This window comes from Monodelphis domestica, chromosome 7 (assembly GCF_027887165.1).
Source record: "Monodelphis domestica isolate mMonDom1 chromosome 7, mMonDom1.pri, whole genome shotgun sequence".
Taxonomy (NCBI): Eukaryota; Metazoa; Chordata; class Mammalia; order Didelphimorphia; family Didelphidae; genus Monodelphis; species Monodelphis domestica.
The window spans coordinates 93,052,634-93,076,266 of record NC_077233.1 but is presented as its reverse complement, the minus strand read 5'-3'; the positions used below and the strand labels follow the sequence as shown (position 1 = coordinate 93,076,266).

The following is a 23,633-nucleotide window of genomic DNA, read 5'->3' as shown; positions in this document are numbered from 1 at the left end:
GAAGGAAGCCCCCCCCAACCTCCGCTCCCCAAGATCCCAAGAAGCCAGCCATCCCTAACACAGAGCAGAGGCCCCCAGGAGGGACAGGGATGCCCACCCCTCACAGGCACGCCCCAGGCCAGAGCGCCCGGTCAAGGGGCCCCGCTGAAGGCTCCACAGAATTGAGCCCAGTCAGCGAAGTTGCGAGGCCGTCGGGCTGGGTTTGGGGGTTTGTTTTGCTTTTAGGGGGCGGGGCTCTTCTGGAGAAGGATGGAGAGAGGAATAAACGCCGACCTGGAGAGCACCCAACGAAGTGAGGCAAGGTTGAGGGTGCCCCGGGCAGGAGGGGACGACGGGGAACGGGGATGGAGGAATGAGGGAGGGCCTAAGCAAGGCTGGAATGCAGCTGCAGGCCCAGAAAAGGACGAGTCCGAGAACCTGGGGGAGGGATGGGAGCCTGGGAGGAGGTGGGGGAGGGCAGGGGATGCCACGGGGACCGGGGTCAGGCGCGGAAGCCGGGCAGGCGGGGGCGGGCCAGAGCGAGCCAGGGTCAGGGCCGGGATCAAGGGCAGGGCCAGTTGGAGAGGCTAGGGGCGGCTCTGACCTGCAGGCGCCGCAGGTAGGCTGGGGGCACATAGCCGGTCTCCCCGCTGCGGGCCCGGGTCGCCAGCCACCAGTGCGGGCTGCTGTGTTCCAGGATCAGGAAGGTCTCCCCCTCGCCGAAGGGTAGGGAGTTGGGCTCCGACGAGCGGAAGGCGTACACCGAGCGGTACATGAGGCCTGGCCGCCGCCGTCGCGGGGTAGAGGGTCCGAGAACCGGGAGCCGGGACGCCGGGGTCCAAAAGCTGCCGCGCGCCCGCTCCGCCCCGTGACACAGCCGCGTGCGCGCTCCCGCTTCCCACTCCCACCCCCATGGCGGAGCCCCGCCCCTAGGGGCGCGCCCGGCCCACGCGCGAGAGCGCGCGAGGGCGCAGGCAACCTGAGCCTCCCATTTTCCCAGGCCTGCGAGTGGGGGTTTCCACGTAGCCCCTTAGGCCCCTGACTCTGGTACTGTCCCGAAGATTGGAATCAGGAAAACTGTGAAAAATGACGACAGACAGATACACAATTAGGCAAAAGGGAGGTACCTTACAAAGCTGAAAATGACACCCAATTCTAGCCACTTCTCCCTCACCTGCCCCCTGAAAGCCACACCCAGGTAAGAGATACTTTTGTGTCTGCATCTTTTCAGAACATCAGCTTGAGCCCCCATCGAGGTATTCTCTTGCAGAAAACACAAATTAGACACATCAAATGAGCAAAAACAGATTAGCAAAGAACCTGTGATTTCTTGCTAGGAAGCTACCTCTGGTTGAACCCTTTTTTTTGGTCTTTCAATTTTATTTCAGTTCAATTTCAATTACATGTAACAATTTTTAATAGTTTTAACAGTTGAGACACAAATTCTCTCCCTTCAATCTCCTCCCTGATATGGGAAGCAATTTGATGTAGATTATACTGTGACATTATGCAAAATATGTTAACATTAATCATATTGTGGAAGAAGACACATATAAAAAAAAAGAAAAGAAAGTGAAAAAATAGTATGCTTCTCTCTGCATTCAGACTCCATTAAGCCCAGTTTTTCCTGACTACAAACCAACATGCTATCCATTGCGCCACACTGCCTCCTGCTAGACCAAAATAACAATTATAATAACAATAACTGTTATTTATGTAGTACTTTGAGGTTTGCAAAGCCCTTTACACATATTAACTCTTTTAAAGTTGATAACCTTGTAAGGTGATTGCTATTGTTATCCTCATTTTACAGATATAGAAATTGAGGCTGAAAGGTTAAGAGATTTGCCCAGAGTTACATAGCTAACGTCTTCTTGGCTGCAAGAAAAATTAAAATCCAATTTATGCATACAAGGCTTCACAAGGACATGACACCAAAACTGAACTTTGAAAAGATTTTAAGAAGAAGAAATTAAAGCACATTGGTATTCCTAAAACACAAGTCTGGCTGTGTCATCCCCTTACTCGTGAAACTTCAGCAACTCAGTATTGCCTCTAGGAAAGAATACCCTGTAAACCCTTTCTTTAATCTAGTCTCTTTCCAGACTTATTTCACATTACTACCTCTCATGTACTCTATATTCCATAGAAAAGAGCCTATTGGATGTTATCTAAATACATCTTTGTCCTGGTTGTCTTCTATGCCTGGAATCTTCTCTTTCCGCAATACCACCTCTTGGAATCCCTAGCTCTCTCCAAGACCTAAATGTAACTTCCTACGTGAGGACTTTCCATCTACTTATCTCTCAACACATATTCTGCCACCAGAACATAAGCTTCTTGAGGGCAGAGATTTAGCTTTTTTTGTATGCCTGGTACTTAATTACACAGTGTCTTTCATATTTGTTGTTGTCTAGTTATTTCAGTCATGTCCAACTCTTCTTGACCCCATTTGGGGTTTTCTTGGCAAAGGTACTAGAGTAGTTTGCCATTTCTGGATCCAATTAATTTTACAGATGAGGAAACTGAGGCAAACAGGGCTAAGTGATTTGCCCAGAGTCACACATCGAATAAATATCTAAGGTCAGATTTTAACTCGGGTTTTCCTGACTCCAGGCCAGGCACTCTATCCACTGAGACATGTCTGACCTTTCACATAGCATGGACTTAATAAATGTTGTTCAACTGAGAAGATGAAGTGAGAGTGGTTTCCAGGAATGGTGGAAAACTTGTGCAAATATACAGAGGTAGTACATGAAGAATTGAGTTCTGGGTATACCTAGTTGCCTGGTTGGGCAATATGTAGAACACAAAGGGAAATAATGTAGAAATCAGACTGGAAATGTAGGTTGGAGCTACATTATGGAGAGCCTTGAAAACCAATCTAAAGAATTCCTATTTTATCCCAAAGGCAATGGAAAATCCTAAGAAAGTGTCATATTCAGACTCTCACATTCAGAATATTATTTTAGAAGCTCTGTAAGTGATGGAGTAGACAGAGATTTGAAGCAGGAAGACCAGATAGGAAGTTATAATAATGCAAGGAAGAAATGATGCAGACTTGAGTTAAAGTGGTAGTGAAAGGAATAAAATGAAAGGAATGGATGTGAAGGATTTGGAAGTAGAATTGACAAGCTTTAGCAATTGTTTGGATGGCTAGGATGAGTATAAGCAAGAGTTAAAGATGACTCTGAGCTTATAATTGAACAGAAATAGCAGGGTTGAAAGGATGGGCAGTATAGTGAAAGTAGGTATGGATTGAGAGTCATGGTACCTTCCAAACATATCACGCAAACCAGGGAAAATGCCCTAGTAATTGAGCCCAAGGTGGAGAAAACAATCTGTGGGGCAAACACCTGATTGATCTCCAGCAAAGTCCCCTTCACAATGAATTCCTGGCCTAGGGTCCCCATTATCTCATATTTAAATCACCCTAGGGGAATGGAGTGGGGAATAAAAAAAGTTTTTGGTATATAATATGAATCAGGTATGGGGCAAATATTTTTAAAATTAAATTCTAATATTTATAGCCATGCTCTTTGTGGTGGCAAAAAATTTGGAATATGAGGGGCTGCCCTTCAATTGGGAAATGGCTGAATAAATTGTGGTATCTGAGGGTGGTGGAATACTATTGTGCTCAAAGGAATAATGAACTGGAGGAATTCCATGTGAACTGGAATCACCTCCAGGAACTGATGCAGAGAGAAAGGAGCAGAACCAGGGGAATCTTATACACAGAGACTGATACACTGTGGTAAAATAGAATGTAATGGACTTCTCTACTAGCAGCAATGCAATGATCCAGGACAATTCTGAGGGACTCATGAAAAAGAACTCTATCTACATCCAGAGGAAGAACTGTGGGAGCAGAAACACAGAAGAAAAACAACTGCTTGATCACATGGGTTGATTGGGATATGATTGGGGATATATAGACTCTAAATGATCACCCTAGTACAAATATCAATAATATGGAAATAGGTCTTAGTCAATGACATATGTAAAACTCAGTGGAATTGCATGTCAGCTATGGGAGGGAATTTGGGGGAGAGAAGGGAAAGAACATGAATCTTGTAACCATGGAAAAATATTCTAAAGTAATTAAAAATTTCCAAATTAAAAAATAATTAAAAGTAAAATAAAAGTAAACATATATATTAAATTTTATGTTTTTCAATTGCATTTTTCCCATTAATCTCTCCTCCCCTTGACAAAATAAAAGCAAAAAAACCAGTATTGTCAAGCAAAACAAATTCCCATATTGGCCCTATTTTAAAATGTATCCCCAATTCTGGATGTTAGCTCATTAGTCCATTATTTCTCTGTTATAAGATGTGTAATAATTAAAATAGTGGAAGACTTAAATTGTAGTAGATATAAGAGTGGATGAGTAAATTGTGACCACAGAAAATATGGTTTCAAGACAGTGTCTTGTTTTAAGTCAAATATAAGGTGGACGCCAGGGAAATATTCCCAATTATGAAATATACCCAAGTTAGCTGGGTTTTATAGAGATTTTAATTAAAACAAATGTGGAATTAAAGAAAAGGAGAGAAAGAGAGAAAAGGGGAATAATGAGAAAAGGATAGGCCAGCCCAGGGCAGCCCTGGCCAACCCAGGCCTAAGCCCTAAGGGAAAGATCAGTCAGTCCTTAATCACTCACCACAAGATCTGTCCAAGCAAGGATTCTAGTGACACCAGGCCAGCTTCATCTCAGCTGACTCCACCAGCTCAATCCTGAATCTGAATGTGAATGTGAATGTGAATGTCTTCAGCTCCCTTTCTGAGCTCCTTTTAAAGGGAAATTTCTCCTATGTCACCTCCCCTAAGTTCTCACATCTACCAATCACAGTAGACGTTTTCCAAAGGACAGACCATTCTTAATTCACACCTAAGAAGGCTTGAACTTTTGATTACCTTTACACCTGAAAAAATCTCTGAGTAAGTTTTCACCTCTTTGCTCCTTGTAAATTCACAAGTTGCCTGACCTTTATAGGTACTTAGCACCCTTTTGTATTAGACCTAAAAATAGGCACAGCTTAAGAACTTTTGCCTTACTATAAGTATGGGTTTAAGTATTTTTCATTGTTCAGCAAGGAGTTTCTTCCCCTAAAGCAGGCTTAAGTAGGGGTGGAATAGAGGTCTCACATTCCTGATCTAAGTTCCTTCATTCTTTAAAGTGGGGAATGGTCTTAACCAAACCTTATAAAGGAGGGTCTGAGAATTTTTAAGGTTCACAGATGTGAAACATTCTTCATCATTGCTCCTCTGGAATTATAGGGAGTTGTATTAATCACATTGCTTAAATCTCTCAAAATAATTCAATTTTTCAATATTGATATTATAGCATCAATTGTTCTCCTTTCTAGACACTTTGCTGCGCAACAGTTTATATGTCTTCCCAGGTTTCTCTGAAATCATCTTTCATCCATTCTTATAATAGTATTCCATTATACTCAATTCATAATTTATTCACTGTGAGGATTGGATTTAGCTATCTCCTGATTATAACGATGAAGGTACTTAGCTCTTCCTTAATTAGGAAGATTGAATTGTAATCCACAATCTATTTTTAGATTTTAATCTACAAAAAGGTGATAACTCAGTATTTTAAGTACATCTACCCATTTTAACCACAAAAGGTGTTAAGTAACTACAAAAGGTGAATTTACCAAAAGAGGTGTTAAGTAACCCAAAAAGATATAATCTAACCAGAGAAAGTGAGAACTAAAGAGTGGGCAGCCATGGAGAAAATCTAACCAAAGAAGGTGAGAACTAAAGAATGAACAGTCCTGAAGAAAAGCATCTGCTGTGATTGGTAGACATGAAATTTAGGGGAGGTGACACAAGAGAAAAAGATCTTTAAAAAGAGGACCAAAAGGCAGAAGGGGATCACTCATTCAGATTCAGACTTTTGGACAGTTTGGGCAAACAACCAGACTTCTTTTAGACTGTCACCATTGGTGAATGAAAAGCTGACTTAGTGACCCCACCTTTCTGGAGGTGTGAAGCCTCCAGGTAAGGCCCATCTTCTTGAGACTCTCTTCTCCTGTCTGGGGCTTAGAAATTCTAACTGGTATCAGAAGAAGCCAGAGTTTGTTTGTTTTTCTCTCTCTCATTACTTAATATCTTCCTTCTATTGTAAAGATTGTAAATAAACTACCATAAATTCTATTTACTTTTAGTAATTCATTTTGGGATTTAGATAGAAATTAAATCCCTGGTGACCACCTAATTAACATATTATCAGTCCAACCACAATTAATTTTAATATCATCCATTCCCCAACTGGTAGGCACCACTTTAGTTTTTAGTAGTGTCCTACTACAAAAAGAGTTGCTATAAATGTTTTTGCATATATTGGAACTTTTTCTCTTTCTTTGATCTCTTTAAGGTATAGGCCTAGTAGTAGTATTCCTAGGTCAATGGAAATGGGGAAGGAAGAGAATAAACAAGTGCCTCCTGGGTACCAGGTATCTTGCTAAGGGCTTTTAAAAAATTATTATTGGGGGCAGCTGAGTGACTCAGTGGATTGAGAGTCAGGCCTAGAGATGGGAGGTCCTGGGTTCAAATCTGGCCTCAGCCACTTCCTAGCTGTATGACCCTGGGCAAGTCATTAACCCCCATTGCCTAGCCCTTACCACTCTTCTGCCTTGGAGCCAATATACAGTATTGACTCCAAGACAGAAAGTAAGAGTTTAAAAAATTATTATTATTTTAAGCCCTTACCTTTTGTCTTAGAAGTAATACTAAGTATTGGTTCCAAGGTAGAAGAGCAGTAAGGGCTAGGGTCATGGAGTTAAGTGACTTGTCTAAAGTTACACAGCTAGGAAGTGTCTGAGATCAGATTGGACCTCCTATCTCTAAGGCTGGCTCTCTATCCACTGAGCCACCTAGCTGCCCCCTCTAAGGGCTTTTTAAAAAAATAAATATTATCTCATTTGTTGCTCATATAACAACTCCAGGAAGAAGATGATAGTTTTATTCTCATTTTATAGGTGAGGAAACTGAGGCAGATAACAATGAGCTGATTTGCCTAGGGATACACAGCAAGTATGTATCTGAGACTGGATTTGAACTCAGGTCTTCCTGACTCTAGGCTCAGAGCTCTATCAACTACCCTTTAGTATCTATAGTTTAGGAACTTTGGGGGCATATTTCCAAATGACTTTCCAGAATGGCTGGACCAATATCTAGCCCTACCAACAAAGCATCCATGTAACAGTATTCTTATAGCCCCTCCAGCATTTGTCATTTCCCTTGTTTGTCAACTTTGCTAATGTGATGGGTATGAGGTTGAACCTCAGAATTGCTTTAATTTCCATTTTTCTCAATATTATTGATTTGGAGAATTTTTTCATATGGCTATAAATAGCATAAACTTATCTTGAGAACTGCCTGTCCATATCATTTGACCATTTATTGGCTAGGGAATGGTTTTTATTCTTATAAATATTGATCAATTCTATAAATATCTTAGAAATGAGACTTTTATCACAAAAATTTGCTTCAAAGAATTTTTTCTCCCAGTAAACCATTTCCCTTAATCTTAGCTGCATTGGATATATTTGTGCATGACCTTTATAATTTATGTAATCAAAATTGACCATTTTACTTTTTGTGGTCCCCTCTATCCCTCATTTGGTCATTAACGCTTCCCCTAACTATAAATCTAAAAGATAATTTTCTCACTACTCCTCTAACTTGTTCTGATGTGACCTTTTTATATTTATCAATTTATCATGGTATAGGATGTGAGGTGTTTGTCTAAGGCAGTTTGTCTAAGGTGTTTGTCTTTCAGATTGGTGTCCATTTATCCCAGAAATTTTTTTTATTTTTTTAACATTATTTTATTTGGTCATTTCCAAACATTATTCATTGGAAACAAAGATCATTTTCTTTTCCTGCCCCACCCCCACCATATTCCAGAATTTTTTGTCAAATAGTGATCTCTTAATTCAGTGGTTTATCAGCCTTTAGATTTATCTAATCCTAGGTTTGTGACTAGGTTTCTTTGCTTCAGTATGTTGTGTTCCTGATCTGTTCCATTCATCAATCATTCTCTAACTAGTACCAGATATTTTGATGACCAATTTGTAGTCTTGTTTGAGATCAAATACAGATAAGGCCCCCCCTTCCTTCCCACATTTTTCCATTATTTTTGATAACATTGACTTTTTGTTCATCCAAATAAATGTCATTTTTTTTAGCTCTATAAAGCAATCCTTTCTTTGGTAGTTTGACAGCACTGAGTAGATAAATTAATTTAGGTAAACATGATTTTTAGTGCATTGGCTTGGCCTACCTATGATGAATTAATATTTTTCCAATTATTTATGTCTATCTGTTGTACCACATATATGTAGAAAAATATTTTTTATATTCTGTAGTTCTTTTTTTTTTTTAAACCCTTACCTTCTGTCTTGGAGTCAATACTGTGTATTGGCTCCAAGGCAGAAGAGTGGTAAGGGCTAGGCAATGGGGGTCAAGTGACTTGCCCAGGGTCACACAGCTGGGAAGTGGCTGAGGCCAGATTTGAACCTAGGACCTCCCGTCTTCTGTAGTTCTTTTAAATGGAATTTCCCTATTTTTCCTTGCCAGATTTTATTGGTGGTATATAGAAACAATTTATGTGAATTTAATTTATGTTCTGCAACTTGCTCTCTATGGTATTCTAGGTACATCATATTATCTACAAAAAGTGATAATTTTGTTTCTTCTTGCCTGTGTTTTTTCCTTCAATTCCTTTTTCTTGTTTCATTGCCATAGCTCCATAGCCAAGCATTTCTGGCACACTAGCAATAAAATAGAAGTGGTGACTATGAACATCCCAACTTCACCCTTGATCTTATTGGAAAAGATTATAGTTGATTCCCATTATATGTAATGCTGACACTTAGTTTTAGATATAGACATTATCATGTCCATTTATTTCTGTTTTCTAATGTTCTTAAACAGAAATTAATGTTGTATTTCATCAAAAGTTTTTTCTGTGTCGGCTATGGGGGGGAGGGAAGAAAAGAAAATGATCTTTGTTTGCAATGAATAATGTTTGGAAATGACCAAATAAAACAATGTTTTAAAAAAAAGACTGTATTAACCTTAAAAAATAAAATGAACACTTTTACATGAAAAAAAAAGTTTTTTCTGTGGCTGAACAAATTGGGTTATATGATTGTAATGGAATACTATTGTGCTATAAGAAATAATGAATGAACAAGACAATTTCAGAAAAACCAGGAAAGACTTACATGAACTCATGCAAAGTGAAGTGAGCAGAGGACAAAATTATACACAGTAACAGAAATATTGTATAATGACCAACCATGAATGACTTAGCTATTCTGAGCAATACAATGATCCAAGGCAAATCCAAAGGACTCGTGATAAAAAATGCTATCCATTGCTAGAGAAATAATTCATAGGATTTGAATGTAGATCAAAGAATACCATTTTCCACTTTATTTTCTTTACGAGTTTTTTCCTTTTTTTAGTGATGTTGTTTCTTCCATAACATGACTAATTCAGAAATATATATTGTGCAATAGCGTATGGGGAAATTATAAAATTGCTTACCATCTTAGGGTATAACAGGGAGGGAAGGAAAGGAAGGAGAGAATTTGGAACTCAAAATATGAGAAAATGAATAACAAAAATTGTATCTACATGTAATTGGGAAATAAAATATTAAAAGTTTTTTCTGGGTCTGTTGCTATAATATGATTTTTGTTATTTTGTTATCAATATTATAAATTATATTAAAATTTTCATTATAGTAAGCCAACACTGCCTTTTTGGCACAAAGCCAAGTGGGACAATCTTTATGATATGTTGCTATTGCCTCTTTACTAATATTTTATTTAAAAAATTTGCATTAGTATTCATTAGAAATATTGTTCTATGGTATTCTTTCAGTTTTGATTCTTCTTGGTTTAGATATCAAGACCATAGTTGTATCATAGAAAGAATATAGTAATATTCTGTATAAGTGAAGATTTTGAGCCTTTGGGCTTCATCCCCCAGAAGTTCCTTAGTATTTTCCCAAAATTCCCTATTCCTGTGCCCCCACATTTTGCGTGATTGTATTTAAGTGACTGTAACTCCTCCCTCTTCCTCTCTTGGACCTGCAACCAGGCTGAAGTCAGGCAGTTCTTTTGCTTTAGTTATTATTAATAAAACCTTATAAAATATAATATTTTGTTATTGATTATTAATTTTAAACTCCACATTTTTGGCTTACCACTCAGAATGGGTGAATGACTTGAATATAAAGAAGGAAACTATAAGCAAATTAGGTAAACACAGAATAGTATGCATGTCACACTCCATTCCTCCTCACTGTTTTTTCCCCTCTTCCTTTCTTTGCACTCAGATTCCACTTTCATTCCTTCTTGGATGTCCAATTTCCTTTGATCAATACCTCCAAAATTCATACTACCTCCCCTAAATTGTCTCATATCTTTTCCCCTTGTTCCTTCTAGTTCCAGATTGGCTCACCTTTCCAAATATTCCTCCCTGGTGCCTTCCCTCTTACATTTCAATTCTTATTCTATCCATCTTTCCAAAAATGTTTTCCTTATTCCCCCCAATTGTGCTCTCCTACTTCTTTTTTTAAACCCTTACCTTCCATCTTGGAGTCAATAGAGTATATTGGCCCCAAGGCAGAAGAGTGGTAAGGGCTAGGCAATGGGGGTTAAGTGACTTGCCCAGGGTCACACAGCTGGGAAGGGTCTGAGGCCAGATTTGAACCTAGGACCTCCCATCTCTAGGCCTGACTCTCAATCCACTGAGCCACCCAGTTGCTCCCTCTCCTACTTCTTGATATGAGTTCAATTATAAGAATTCCTTCCCCTATCTTATCCTAAATCTTTTATTCCCTTACTTTACTCTCCTTGGTTCCCCTTTACTTATCCCCTTGCAATCCTTTCTCTTAACCCACCCTTCTTTTTCTTATTCCTTGAGTCACCCAAGGGGACTCCCAATTCCTCCCTTATCCCATCCTCCTTCCCTCCTGTTTCTTTGTACATTAAGAAGATTTTTACCCTTCCAATTCTGTATGTTATTCTTTCTTTATCCCAGGTCTGATGAAAGTAGTATTCTAGTACTTTCAGCCCTCCACCCCCTTATCCACTTTCCATGGCAGTTTCTCTACTTGTTCCTCCTCCATATGAGATAGCCATTCTACCCTACCTCTTCCTTGTCAATTCTACTATCATTTTGGCTCATTCCATAACATTCACCTCAACTTCAAGTATTCCATCTATACTCTTCTCTTCAAAGTACCCAGGCAATGATGCTATTCCTAGGGGCCATAGATGACATTTCTCCTTAAAGAAATCAAAGACTTTGACTTTTTGGGGTTGTTTATGATTAGTCTTTCATTACATTTATATGTTTCTTATAGATCAGATTTTCTGCTGAGTTATGGGTTTTCCCCAGGAATAGTTGAAACTCCTTTAATTAATTAAATATCCACTTTTTTCCTTTTGTAATTATGCTCATCTTTGCTGGGTATATTATTCTAGGTTGTAAGCCCAGTTCTTTTGCTCTATGAAATGCTGTATTCCAGGTCTTTTGTTATTCTGACTGTAGCTCCACAGTATTTAAATTGTTTTTTTATTTTTTCTTGTTCCTTGTAGTATTTTTTCCTTAATCTTGGAGCTATAGAACGTAGCAATGATGCTCTTGTGTAGTTTCATCTTTGGGTCTCTTTGAGATGGTGTTCAGTGTATACTGTCCATTTCTATTTTATTTTCTGATTCTAGAATTTCTGGGCATTTTCTTTGATTTCCTGGTGTATGGTATCTAAACTCTTTTTTTCAATAATAACTTCCCAGTAGCCCAACTATTCTTATATGATCTCTGCTTGATCTATTTTCCAGGTCAATTATTTTTGTGATAAGATGTTTCACATTCTCTTCTATTATTTTATTTTGTAAGTTTTGCTTTATTATTTCTTGTTTTAAAAAAACATTATTTCCTCTTCAATTCTAGTTCTTAATACATTATTTTATTCTGTGAATTTCTAGATCTCTTTTTTCCATATGGGTGATCTTTCTTCTATAATTTTCTTGGTTTGCTTGCATTGATCTTATTTATTTTTCTAGTTTATCCTCAACATCTTTCATTTGGTTTTTGAGGTCTTTTTAAAGCTCCTCCAAAAGCTCTTTTTGAGTTTGTGGTCATTTATTGTTTTCATTACTGTTTCTGAAGTAGCTGTTTTTACTTCACTGTCCTCTAAGTTTGAGCTAAGGTCTTCTCTGCCCTGTAATGGCTATCAATAGTTAAGAGTCTTTTTCCTTTTTATTTATTTTTAAAATTTTTTCTGGCCAGGCCAATAAACTTATTTTTTAGCCTTCTTGCTGAAGTTCCAGAGTTGCTAGTGTAGTGGGATATGTTACCCCAGGTTTAAGGAATTTTTTGTTTGTTTTTTTGCTGGGTCCCGTTTAGTTATTCCAGTTGTTATAGTCCTGGATTGAATATATCCCAGCCTACCCCTCAAACCCCAGTTTATGATTGCTCCAACCAGAGCCCATGGGCAGTTCTGCCTTTGCAACTGCAAGCAGATAGTCCACTTCCCCTGTGGCAGCCAGGACTCCACTCTCCTGGGCGTAACCACAGGTGTTGGGCCTCAGGCTCTCAGCAACCTCACTCACCCCTGTGTATGCTCCTTCCTCACTCCTCCCCTCCTACTGTCACAATCGCTGTAGGGGATAGAGCAGGTGTCTAGTCTACATTCCTCAGGTTTCCAAAGTCCCTCTGCTGTTAGTAGCGAGGTTTGAATTTCAGCTCTTGGGGCCTGGCATCCATAGACTCTGTGGTGTCCACTCCTTCAGTCCTTAGCTGTGGATCAGCAGAGGTCTCCAGAGCTAAGGCCATAGCAGACACAGCTGCTCCTAGGGTCTTCCAGATTCCAGCCATATCTTACAGAGATGCAAGGGCCAGGGTTTAGCAAACAAGGTGAGGTTCCTAATCCTGCCCCCAAGGGCTACCTGATTGATTTCACTCTGTTTGCGATTTCACTCTGTTTGCGATTTCACTCTGTTTGCTCTGCTCCAGTCCCCAGGACTTATGATGAGGGGACTGAGGCTAGTTATGCCTGGCTGTTGAGCTTCACTCTGGATTCCTGTCTGTTTTTGCCCCTTTTAGCATTGATTCTGTGGAGTTATTTTTGGTTGTTTGTGAGGAGTGTTAAGAGAACGAGGAAGCTTTACGTCCTACTCCGTCATCTTCCCACAAAGCATGATTTAAGTGTGTTCCTAAAGTCCACTATAGCAACCAAACAACCATTGACCTCTGCTAAACTGAGAAATCATTTAAAAGCTTTCAAATAGATAGGAAGGGGTCTACAAGATAGCCTGTCTTGAAAAATTCATTCCCGACTATCAGAACCTTTGAGATCAAAAGACTTTTTCTAAGGCATTGGAAATGATTATTGCTAATTTTTTAAGAACCACACTGCGAAAGAAGATCAGGCCACCAGGTGGTAGAGTAGCTGTAATGTTAGCCTTAGAGTCAGGAAGACTCATCTTTTTAAGTTCAAATCTGGCCTTCGAAGCTTTCTAGATATGTAACCCTGGACAAGTCACTTCACCCAGTTTGTCTCAGTTTCCTCATCTGTAAAATTAAATTGGAAAAGGAAATGGAAAACCAGTCCATTATCTTTGCTAAGAAAATCCCAAATGGGTTCACAAAGAGTCAGAAACAACTGAATTACAACAGGGAAGGGGAATCAGTCAAAATGGCAAAATAGAAGGAAGCAGAGCAGCCTAACTCTCTTTAAAACTATACAAAATTCTCAGGTAAGCACCATTAATGATCAGAAATCTAACAAGAACCAACAGTAGAATGAATTGGGCATGCAACTAAAAAAAACTAGAAGAATAAAGTCAAAATCTCTAAACACCAAATTGAAAACCTTATATATCAAAGGAGAGATGAATAAAATTGAAAGTAAGAAAACCATTGAACTAATTATAATTAGTAAGATAAGGAGCTAGTAATGAACAACACCTCCCCAATAAAATAGATAAAACAGTCTTTTTGAGAATGTTTTATTTTGACTTAACAAAATAAAGAAGAAAACCAAATTACTAGTATCAAAAATGGAAAGGGCTAATTCACAACCAATGAAGAGGAAATTAAAGTAATAATTAGTAGTTATTTTGCCCAGTTATATGTCAATAAATCTGACAATCTAAGCAAAATAGATGAATATTTAAAAATATATAAACTGCCCAGATTAACAAAAGATAAAACAGTTGAATAAGCCATCAATGAATTCCCTGAGAAAAATTTCCCAGAGTCAAATAGATTCACAAGTGAATTCTACCAAATACTTAAAGAACAATTAATTCAAATACTGCATAAGCTATTTACAAAAAACAGATAAAGAAGGAATTCTACCAAATTCCTTTTATGACAGAACTATGGAGCTGATACCTAAACCAAGAAAGAAAAAAAAAAGAAAGAAAACTATGGGCCAATTTCCCTAATGAATATTGAGGCAAAGATTTTAAATAAAATACAAGTAGCTAAGGAAATTATAGTAATATATCACAGGTATTTACATTATGACCAGATGGATTTTATATCACAAATGTAGGGATGGTTTAATTTTTTGAGAGAACTGTCAACAAAATTGATCATATCAATAACAAAACCAACAGAAACCATATGATTATCTCAACAGATGCAGAAAAAGCTGACAAAACATAACACTCATTCCTATGAAAAATACTAGAGAACATTGGGATCAATGGAGCTTTCCTTAAAATGATAAAAAGTAGCTATCTAAAACTATTAGTAATCATCTGTAATGGGAATAAGCTAGAAGTTTTACTAATAAGATCAGGGGTGAAGCAAGGATGCCTGTTATCACAACTACTATTCAATATTGTACAAGAAATGGTAGCTATTTAAATAAAGAGAAGAAAAAGAAATGAAAGGAATTAGAATAGGTAATGAGGAAACACAGCTATCACTCTTTGCAGGTGATGTGATGGCATACATAGAGAATTCTAAAAAATCAACCAAAAATTAATTGCAATAATTAACTTCAACAAAGTTGGAGTATAAAATAAACTCTCACAAATTATCAGCATTTTCATACATTACCAATGAAGTCTAACGGCAAGAAACAGAAAGAGAAATACCATTTGAAATAACTGTAGACAAGATAAAATTCCTGGGAGGTCTATCTGCCAAAACAAACCCAGGAATTAAATGAATAAGATTATAAAAAAAAAATGCTTCACACACACACACACACACAGATCTAAACAAATGGAAGAACATGAACTGCTTGTGGATAGATCAAGACAATATACTAAAAATGACAATTTTACCTAACTTAATTTACTTATTCAGTGCCATACCAAATTTAAAGGATTACATCAGTTATAAATTTCAGTTCGTAGTACAACTTGGTAAACTGAGGTAACCACTGAGTATTGAACAAAATCTTTGGTACAGGTTTACAATGAGCTTATGTTTACAGCCAAACAATACTTAAACACCTATTTTAGCAGCACCTCACATAAAATTCTGAGCAAGCACATTTCACATATATGCCATTTTTAACATCCTACCCACTCTTTGGCTACTATGTGCCACAAATATCTTTAGACAGATCAAAAATGTAATCAAAATATCAACCAACATATTCCCAAAATTCATGTGATGTAACTTATCAATTACATATCAACTCATTTTATCATTCTGGGCATGGAATGTTTGCATTAAGATTCCACAGCTCCAAACTTGAGCATCTTAAAACCTCTGAAATATACAATTAAAATATACTCATCTTTAAGTTCTATCACACAATGATTGTCAACTCTGTGATGTTCCTATTTCAGTCCCTAAGTATCAGTGTGGAACAATTATAAACACTCTTTCTCCTTCCTGTGTGCAAGGAAGGGGTTAATAACTTCTGAGCAATTGATCCTAAGGTTTCTGGGTTTTATTTTTTTATGTCCCATCCTTCTTTAATCAGTGAGCTTTCTATAATTTACAATTTTGAATGTATCAAACCCCCTTCATAATAATTTACTCTCAGTGGATTTCAGTTTGAACTCCACACTTCCAAATAACTTTGATTAAGTCCTTTAACAATGTTTCAGTATAAGCAAACTGAAGTGCAAAGCATTTACCTGTACTCCTCTCAAACTTGTCGAAAGTAGAATAGAACCTCCAGTTTAGTTTTCTTTTAGCTCAAAACATTGCTACATTCCTGATTAAATTCCATCAATATTATTCCAATTATATCTATTTCATACTAGAATTCATAGTATCATTAGTATCTCTATTCATTACTCTTATTGAAGTGGAGCACTTCATAAAATGAATCCAGACACCCCAAAATTCAATTATTAACTTATATAGATAGGTTATAAGACATAAAGTTATTTCCTTTCACATACAGGCTCTTATTTGACAATCAAACAAACCTTATTACAAATATAGTTATGTGAGGTCAGTGATGAGAGGACAATCCTCAGGTTATTCAGGGATTGGTTACTTTCACATGTACTTAATCACTTATTCCTAGTTAGCTATATGTTACCCAGCATTCCAGCCTCACCTCTTTGATATCCCTGAAGTTCCTTTTGTTTCTCAACCTTCCTAATTCTCATCCTTCGGCTAATTAGAGTCCATTCTGTGGCCTGCCTAAGCTGCTTGACCTCCTGGGAGGCTGAGTCTGTTTCCTAAAAAATGTAGGAAGGGATAGATCTGCGTTATCTACTTCAATTTAATTGTCTTCTCTTACTGGGACTACTTCATTATTTCTTCTGGCTTCTCCTCTTTACCATTATTGTAAGTAGAGGAAAGGCACTAGACTATATTGTATTTAATCCTCATGACAAGCCCTTCTTGATTTCAGGGCTGGTCAAATTTGTCTTGTTAAGGACAAACAGCTTGTATATCATATACCCTTAACCTATTTAGGTGGAAAACTTAATTCTCTCTAAAATACAAATGCACACATAATTTGTATTCACTTCATTACTTTCCAGGAATTTGTATCTGAATACATGTTCATCTCTAGATCACAAAGTCCTTCCTATGCATTTTGCACATTTTAAAAAACCAATTCATATAACCTTGATCAAAGACAGCACCATTTAAAAATTTCCTCTTTTGTAAAATATCAAATTCTTAGTACTTATATCATTAAATCCCATGCACAGATTAACCACTTTAAAAATTTCTTGTGTGTCACATGATTTCTAGTTCTGACAGCACACACATTAAAATAACATCTGATTTGAAAAATCCCAAATTTAAATTCTATAATAAGTTCTTCTCAACAACATAACTTTTTTCTGGATGACTTTTACATCTATAAAGTAGCCAGTACAATTTCTGTCCTTATAGAATAAACATTCCTCTCTGTGTCAGGCTGGCTATCAATCACATTTAGATAATTCTCAAATTCGCTGAAACCATTATGCATTACAAGATCTAACAAAACAAACCTCTAACTATGAGTTTTAGTGCTCAATAAAAATCTGGCTAACATTTCATATTTACCCCAATACATTACATTTGTACCATATCAAAATCATTAGCAATCCGTCCAAGTTGCATGCATCAACCCTTAGAATTAATCTTAAGTGAAAATTGCTAACTGTGGAGTAAAAATCTCCCCTTTCTGTTCTGGATTTTTCTCTTTTTCACTCCTTTGGGGACCCATCCAAAGGAAGAAAGAGGAAAAAATCATTGAGCAGGTAATTGCTTTTGTCCTCTCTTAAAAGTTGCATCTCCCCCATTTTTACATAGAGATGAGACTGTGACAGAAACTTACAACTTTTTGGCAAGCATGCTTTGAAAGGAAAAAATCAGTGTTTTAGGATCCATTCTTAAGACGAAATTCTCCTTCATAGCCTGCCTGGTTGGAATGCAGGCAGAGGGAGCAGGGGAACAGTCACTGCAAAAGAAATACCCCTCGGCATCTTAAACTCTTTTTGCCTCTTTCTTTGTTTAATCTAGCCACAACAAAGACTCAACAGAACCTATAGGACACACTCTCTCACACATTCATATACCTTTGAACCCGAAGGTTCCAAATATAGAAAGACACACGAGACAAACAGTAAAAGCCAGAAGACAAACAATAGAGACACAGACTTTCACTAGGTTTCCGGGCAGGCAAGAGTACACTCCCCTGATCCTAGGGGCTTATCTGAGAGATCTTATTCTTCAGCATGTCTGCCAGAGTGGAAATTTTACGCACTCACCATCCAACGGTTCTCCTTAGGATGCAGGGTGTCCTCAGAGGACTCGAACCTCTGTCATACCAAATCCAACTTGGGCAGGGGGCCTCCAACCACCCCAGAGCACTGAGCACTCTTTTTTTTTTTTAAATATATTTTATTTGATCATTTCCAAGCATTATTCGTTAAAGACATAAATCATTTTCTTTTCCTCCCCCCCACCCCCCATAGCCGACGCGTAAGTCCACTGGGCATTAGATGTTTTCTTGATTTGAACCCATTGCTTTGTTGATAGTATTTGCATTAGAGTGTTCATTTAGAGTCTATCCTCTGTCATGTCCCCTCAACCTCTGTATTCAGGCAGTTGCTTTTTCTCGGTGTTTCCACTCCCATAGTTTATCCTTTGCTTATGAATGGTGTTTTTTTCTCCTGGATCCCTGCAAGTTGTTCAGGGACATTGCACCGCCACTAATGGAGAAGTCCATTACGTTCGATTATACCACAGTGTATTAGTCTCTGTGTACAATGTTCTCCTGGTTCTGCTCCTCTCGCTCTGCATCACTTCCTGGAGGTTGTTCCAGTCTCCATGGAACTCCTCCACCTTATTATTCCTTTTAGCACAATAGTATTCCATCACCAACATATACCACAGTTTGTTCAGCCATTCCCCAATTGATGGGCATCCCCTCGTTTTCCAGTTTTGGGCCACCACAAAGAGCGCAGCTATGAATATTTTTGTACAAGTCTTTGTGTCCATTATCTCTTTGGGGTATAGACCCAGCAGCACTGAGCACTCTTAACAAATCCTCTAGAAGGGAACTCTCTCAATCTCTCGATTAACACATCCACTTCCTGGCCGTTCCGGCCTGGCCCCTCGCGGGACTTAGAAACTGCATACTTGGCAGGTCCTCACTCAGAAGCAGGTGAAAGGGTGTCTTAATAGATCAAACTTAACATTAGGCTGACTCCTATAATCCGGGAAGCACGGGATCTGCCAGCCACTAAGCCATATGTCCTGATCCAGACTCTCCCTTCCCCATATACAATTACCCAGACAAGCACACTCAGACACACTCAGATTTCCCTTCAAGGATTCAAGTACCTTTACCACTGTGTAGTCCAAACCTTTGGAATCCCAGGACCTCTCATACAGATGAGCCCCCAAATGTAATGTCCGGTTCTGGTTCTGATTCCAAGAAGGACACACACACACACGGTAATGCAATCTACAAAGGGTACTTTTATTAACCAAACTATAGCTTGGGGCTCAGCACCAAAAGTGCTGTCCCTGAGTCTGGGATTTGCAGGCTTTTTATACACTTTTAGGGTAGAGGGAATACAGAGGAATTCCTGGGGTGGGGGGAGTGAACAGGAACTCCTGGGGCTGGGGTCCTTATCAGTTCCTTGCATATGTCAGGAGGGAGAGGGACAAGAATGCCTGGAGTCAGAGTCTTTATGGCTCCTTTTAACATATGGTCTGACCAGTCAGGTCAGTGAACCCTGAGAAAATATATCCTTGTGAAACCTGGGATAGCATATCCTTGTGAAACATAAATAAGTATATATCATTTTTAGTTCTTGGGATAAGGGGCCCGTTAGGGTATCACCTGGAGGGCAAGTTCCCATAATATCAATCTGTTTCTTCAAGCACATAATGCAAATTGTGAAATTAAAGTTTCCATTTCCTCAAACAACCCTAATAATTGGGAATTCTCAAATTGTTAGGAACATACTTTGAGAAGTAGGTGAAGTTTATTCATAGATGGCTTGTATTTGCAGCCTTAATTTACCACAGTTGAAGTTTGGATCTTGAGCTTGGACATATAGTTCAAAGCTTTCTTGAATTTCCCCCAAATCTGGGGTAAAGGAATACATCTGTAAAATATTATTACTCAAATGTTTATATATGTTTATAGTTAATGTGTACTTTGCAAAAGGATATTCTTTAACAGAAACATCATATACCAGCTCTGCAAACAACTCAGGAATCCGATTTCCTAAAGGGATCTATTCCTCTCAGAAGATGATTTCTGAAGATGAATTCTGTCAACTAAGATACCCAAATGCAAATGTGTAATGCCAATTGCTATTGTACTAATTTTATCTGTTTCTATCTGGTGTTCTAGTGTTTTCCCCAGTCCTGGTTTCTACACTTCTATCTTGAGGCTGACTCTCCCCCTTGTGACCTGTCCACCAATCGGGGGAAGCAGTGGCTGGACACCCTTCAGATCTCCAAGCAGATCTCCACTGACCTGGGGCCCAGGCATGCACTGAGGACACGCCCCTAAAGATGGCTGGGCCTGCCAGATGGCAGGATTCACTTACCAGAAGCAGTGGGGAGACACCTAGCAAAAAGAATACATGATACCACACATATGGGAGGCATGAAACTGAGTGATATGCTGGGCAGAGACTTTTTCTTTCATAATATGCACTGAATCTGCAAAGACATCACTTAAAGATGTGAAACATGTGCGTGGGTTAATCAAAAGGGGGGACCGAAGAAACCAGGGGACACCTGGTTAAGGGGGCTGGAGCCAGGAGAACAGTGGGAGATAGATTTTACAGACATTAAGCCAGGGAAATATGGGTACAGGTATCTTTTAGTCCTGGTAGACACTTTTTCAGGTTGGGTAGAAGCATATCCAACAAAACATGAAACTGCCTCAGGGGTAGTTAAACTGAACCTCAACTAACCTCTCCTCCGGCTGCTGGCTTTGCCTTGATTCCCAACCGCCATATTACGAAGCCATTGCCTTGAATGCCTCGTTCAATTCCTCCCAGGAGGATAGCCCCCAAGGTTGCAATTGGAGCAACCGTAAAGTAGGCCTGACTATGCCTATATCCGGCCAAGGTATATGTATAGGTAACCTTTCACATGGCAGCCACTAGTGCCTTAATAATTCCCCTCCCCCTCCTCAGAATGGTACATTCCCCCATATGGAGCTTACTGGGCCTGCACCTCCTCAGGATTGACTCCTTGCGTTTCCTCCGCAACCTTGTCCCAGGACCCCAAGCTTTGTATCCTAGTCACCATTCTGCTCTGAGTACTATACCATTGGGGGACGGAGCTGCTGGACTATTGGGAACTTGGAAGAATCAGCCGCCAGAAACAGGAACCTGTCCCCACACTGACCCTAGCCACGCTATTCGGCTTGGCAGGGATTGGCACAGGTATAACCTCCCTTTTTCAAACAGCAGACCTAAGGCACCTACACACTGACGTAGATGTGGATCTGAGGCATATAGAAAAATCACTAGGTGCCCTTGAGAAATCGCGATCCTCCCTTTCAGAAGTCATACTCCAGAACCAAAGGGGCCTTGATCTTTTGTTCCTCAAGGAACAGTGCAGCATAAATATGGACCACACAGGGGTATTCAGGGAGTCAATAGCCGAACTTAAGTGTAGTTTAGATGCCCGAGAATGTGAACACACCCACGCCCAACCTTGGTACCAACAAGCGTTTGTGAAATTCCCCTGGCTCACCACCCTCATCTCCATTAGATATTGATCTCCACTGGACCAATGTTAATTCTCTTCTTCCTTATCACTTTCAGGCCTTGTATAGTCCACCAACTGGTCCACTTTGTGAAGGACCAGGTCCACACAGTCCATCTCATGGTCCTCAGGCAGCAATATCAGGCCCTGTCACCCCCCCACCCCCCCCCCCACCCCCCCATGGCTATGTTAATGCCCTGCCCCTGGAGGTTTCTGCTCACCCCTGAACGAGCATCAAAATAAAAAGAACTGGGGAATGAAGGGAAGTAGGGGTTGCACTGTGTCCAAATGAACAGTTCCTGGAGAAACTGCAAGGCCACAGTTGAGACAGATATCCTGGAAAAACTGTAAGACGCTCTACCCAAGGCCACAGCTGTTGAGACAGATATCCTGCTGCTCTCTCTATATATGCACTCTCAGTCTTGCCCCAGTGTGGTTTCCCTTGGGTGACCACCCTAGCTTGCTAGGAATAAACCTCTCCCTTTTGTCTTTACATTGTCTCTGTGTGTTCCTTTGCGGGGTTCTTCCACTCAGATCCTAACATAGCTGACTCACAATTCCACTGGGTATTAAATGTGTCCTTGATCCTGTAATGGTTAAAATTTTAGCTTGGGATTTATGTAATATTGAACAATGGCCGCCAAGGAATTTACTTATGAAATTCCTAAAATGAAACACTCAAGTCAGAATGGAGTTTATGGAGGTTTAATCACACTGGGAGTAGGGAAAGGAGAGGGAGAGAAGGAGAGAAGAGATAAGGGAAAGGGGCTACTCAACCTCTGACCAAGGCAGAGTGAGTTCTAGGCCCAAAGGGCCAAGGTGGAAAGAATCAGTCCTTAACTCACGTGAGTGATCTGAAGGAAAGCTGTCTGCGGGTGTCCTCTCCCTCCAAGCTCCTAACACCAACTCCTTCCTAGCTCTCTCCACAGGAAGTGAGCGAAATCCAGAGGCTGTTCCTTACCTCATTTCCTGTGTCTCACAAGTGCCAATGGTTGGCTCTAGCTTAGCTTAGGACAGCCCAGGTGGGCAGTTAGTTATTTCTGATTTGTCATTGACTAGCACATGCCCGTGTAGTGTGGGTGTGCACAATTTTTGGGTGCTAGACCAAGATGGAGACTTTTAAAATTCACAATCCGAACCCATTTCCATGTGGTTGGTATTTGCACTAGGATGTTCATTTAGAGTCTATATCCCCAATCATATCCCCATCGATCCATGTAATCAAGCAGTAGTTTTTTTTTCTGTGTTTTTACTCCCACAGTTTTTTCTCTGGATGTGGATAGTGTTTTTTTTCTCCTGTACCCCTCTGAGTTGTTCAGGATCGATGCATTACCACCAATGGGGGAGTCCATTACCTTCGATTGTACCACAGTGTTTCAGTCTCTGGGTATAATGTTCTCCTGGTTCTGCGACTCTCACTCTGCATCAATTCCTGGAGGTCATTCCAGTTCCCATCAAATTCCTCCAGTTTATTATTCCTTTGAGCACAATAGTATTCCATCACCAACATATACCATAATTTGTTCAGCCATTCCCCAATCAAAGGGCATTCCCTCATTTTCCAATTTTTTGCCACCACAAAGAGCCCGGCTATGAATATTCTTGTACAAGTCTTTTTCCTTATTATCTCTTTGGGGTTCAAACCCAGCAGTGCTATGGCTGGATCAAAGGGCAGACAGTCTTTTAGCACCCTTTGAGCATAGTTCCAAATTGCCCTCCAGAATGGTTGGATCAATTCACAACTCCACCAGCAATGAATTAATGTCCCGACTTTGCCACATCCTCTCCAGCATTCATTACTTTCCTTTGCTGTAATGTTAGCCAATCTGCTAGGTGTGAGGTGGTATCTCAGAGTTGTTTTGATTTGCATCTCTCTGATTATAAGAGATTTAGAACACTTTTTCATGTGCTTATTAATAGCTTTGATTTCTTTGACT

At 39.5% G+C, this 23,633-nt stretch overlaps 1 protein-coding gene and 1 long non-coding RNA gene across 3 annotated transcripts in view; one reads left to right on the top strand and one right to left on the bottom strand.

The window, feature by feature from the left end:
* Positions 1 to 883, bottom strand: part of NCKIPSD (NCK interacting protein with SH3 domain) — a 28,751-nt gene extending 27,868 nt beyond the window's left edge. Inside the window, exon 1 of one of the 2 annotated variants that reach the window (XM_007499820.3) lies at positions 584 to 883. In XM_007499820.3, the coding sequence (XP_007499882.2) occupies positions 584 to 754 (171 nt within the window). In that variant the 5' untranslated portion in view covers positions 755 to 883. The remainder of the gene's footprint in view (positions 1 to 583) is intronic. The other variant, XM_007499821.3, reaches the window with a different exon arrangement.
* On the top strand, positions 880 to 22,189 carry LOC130455482 (uncharacterized). The gene is made up of 2 exons (XR_008913478.1): positions 880 to 1,177; positions 20,324 to 22,189. It is a non-coding gene; the product is annotated as an uncharacterized LOC130455482 (long non-coding RNA).
* The last annotated feature ends 1,444 nt before the right edge of the window (positions 22,190 to 23,633 follow it).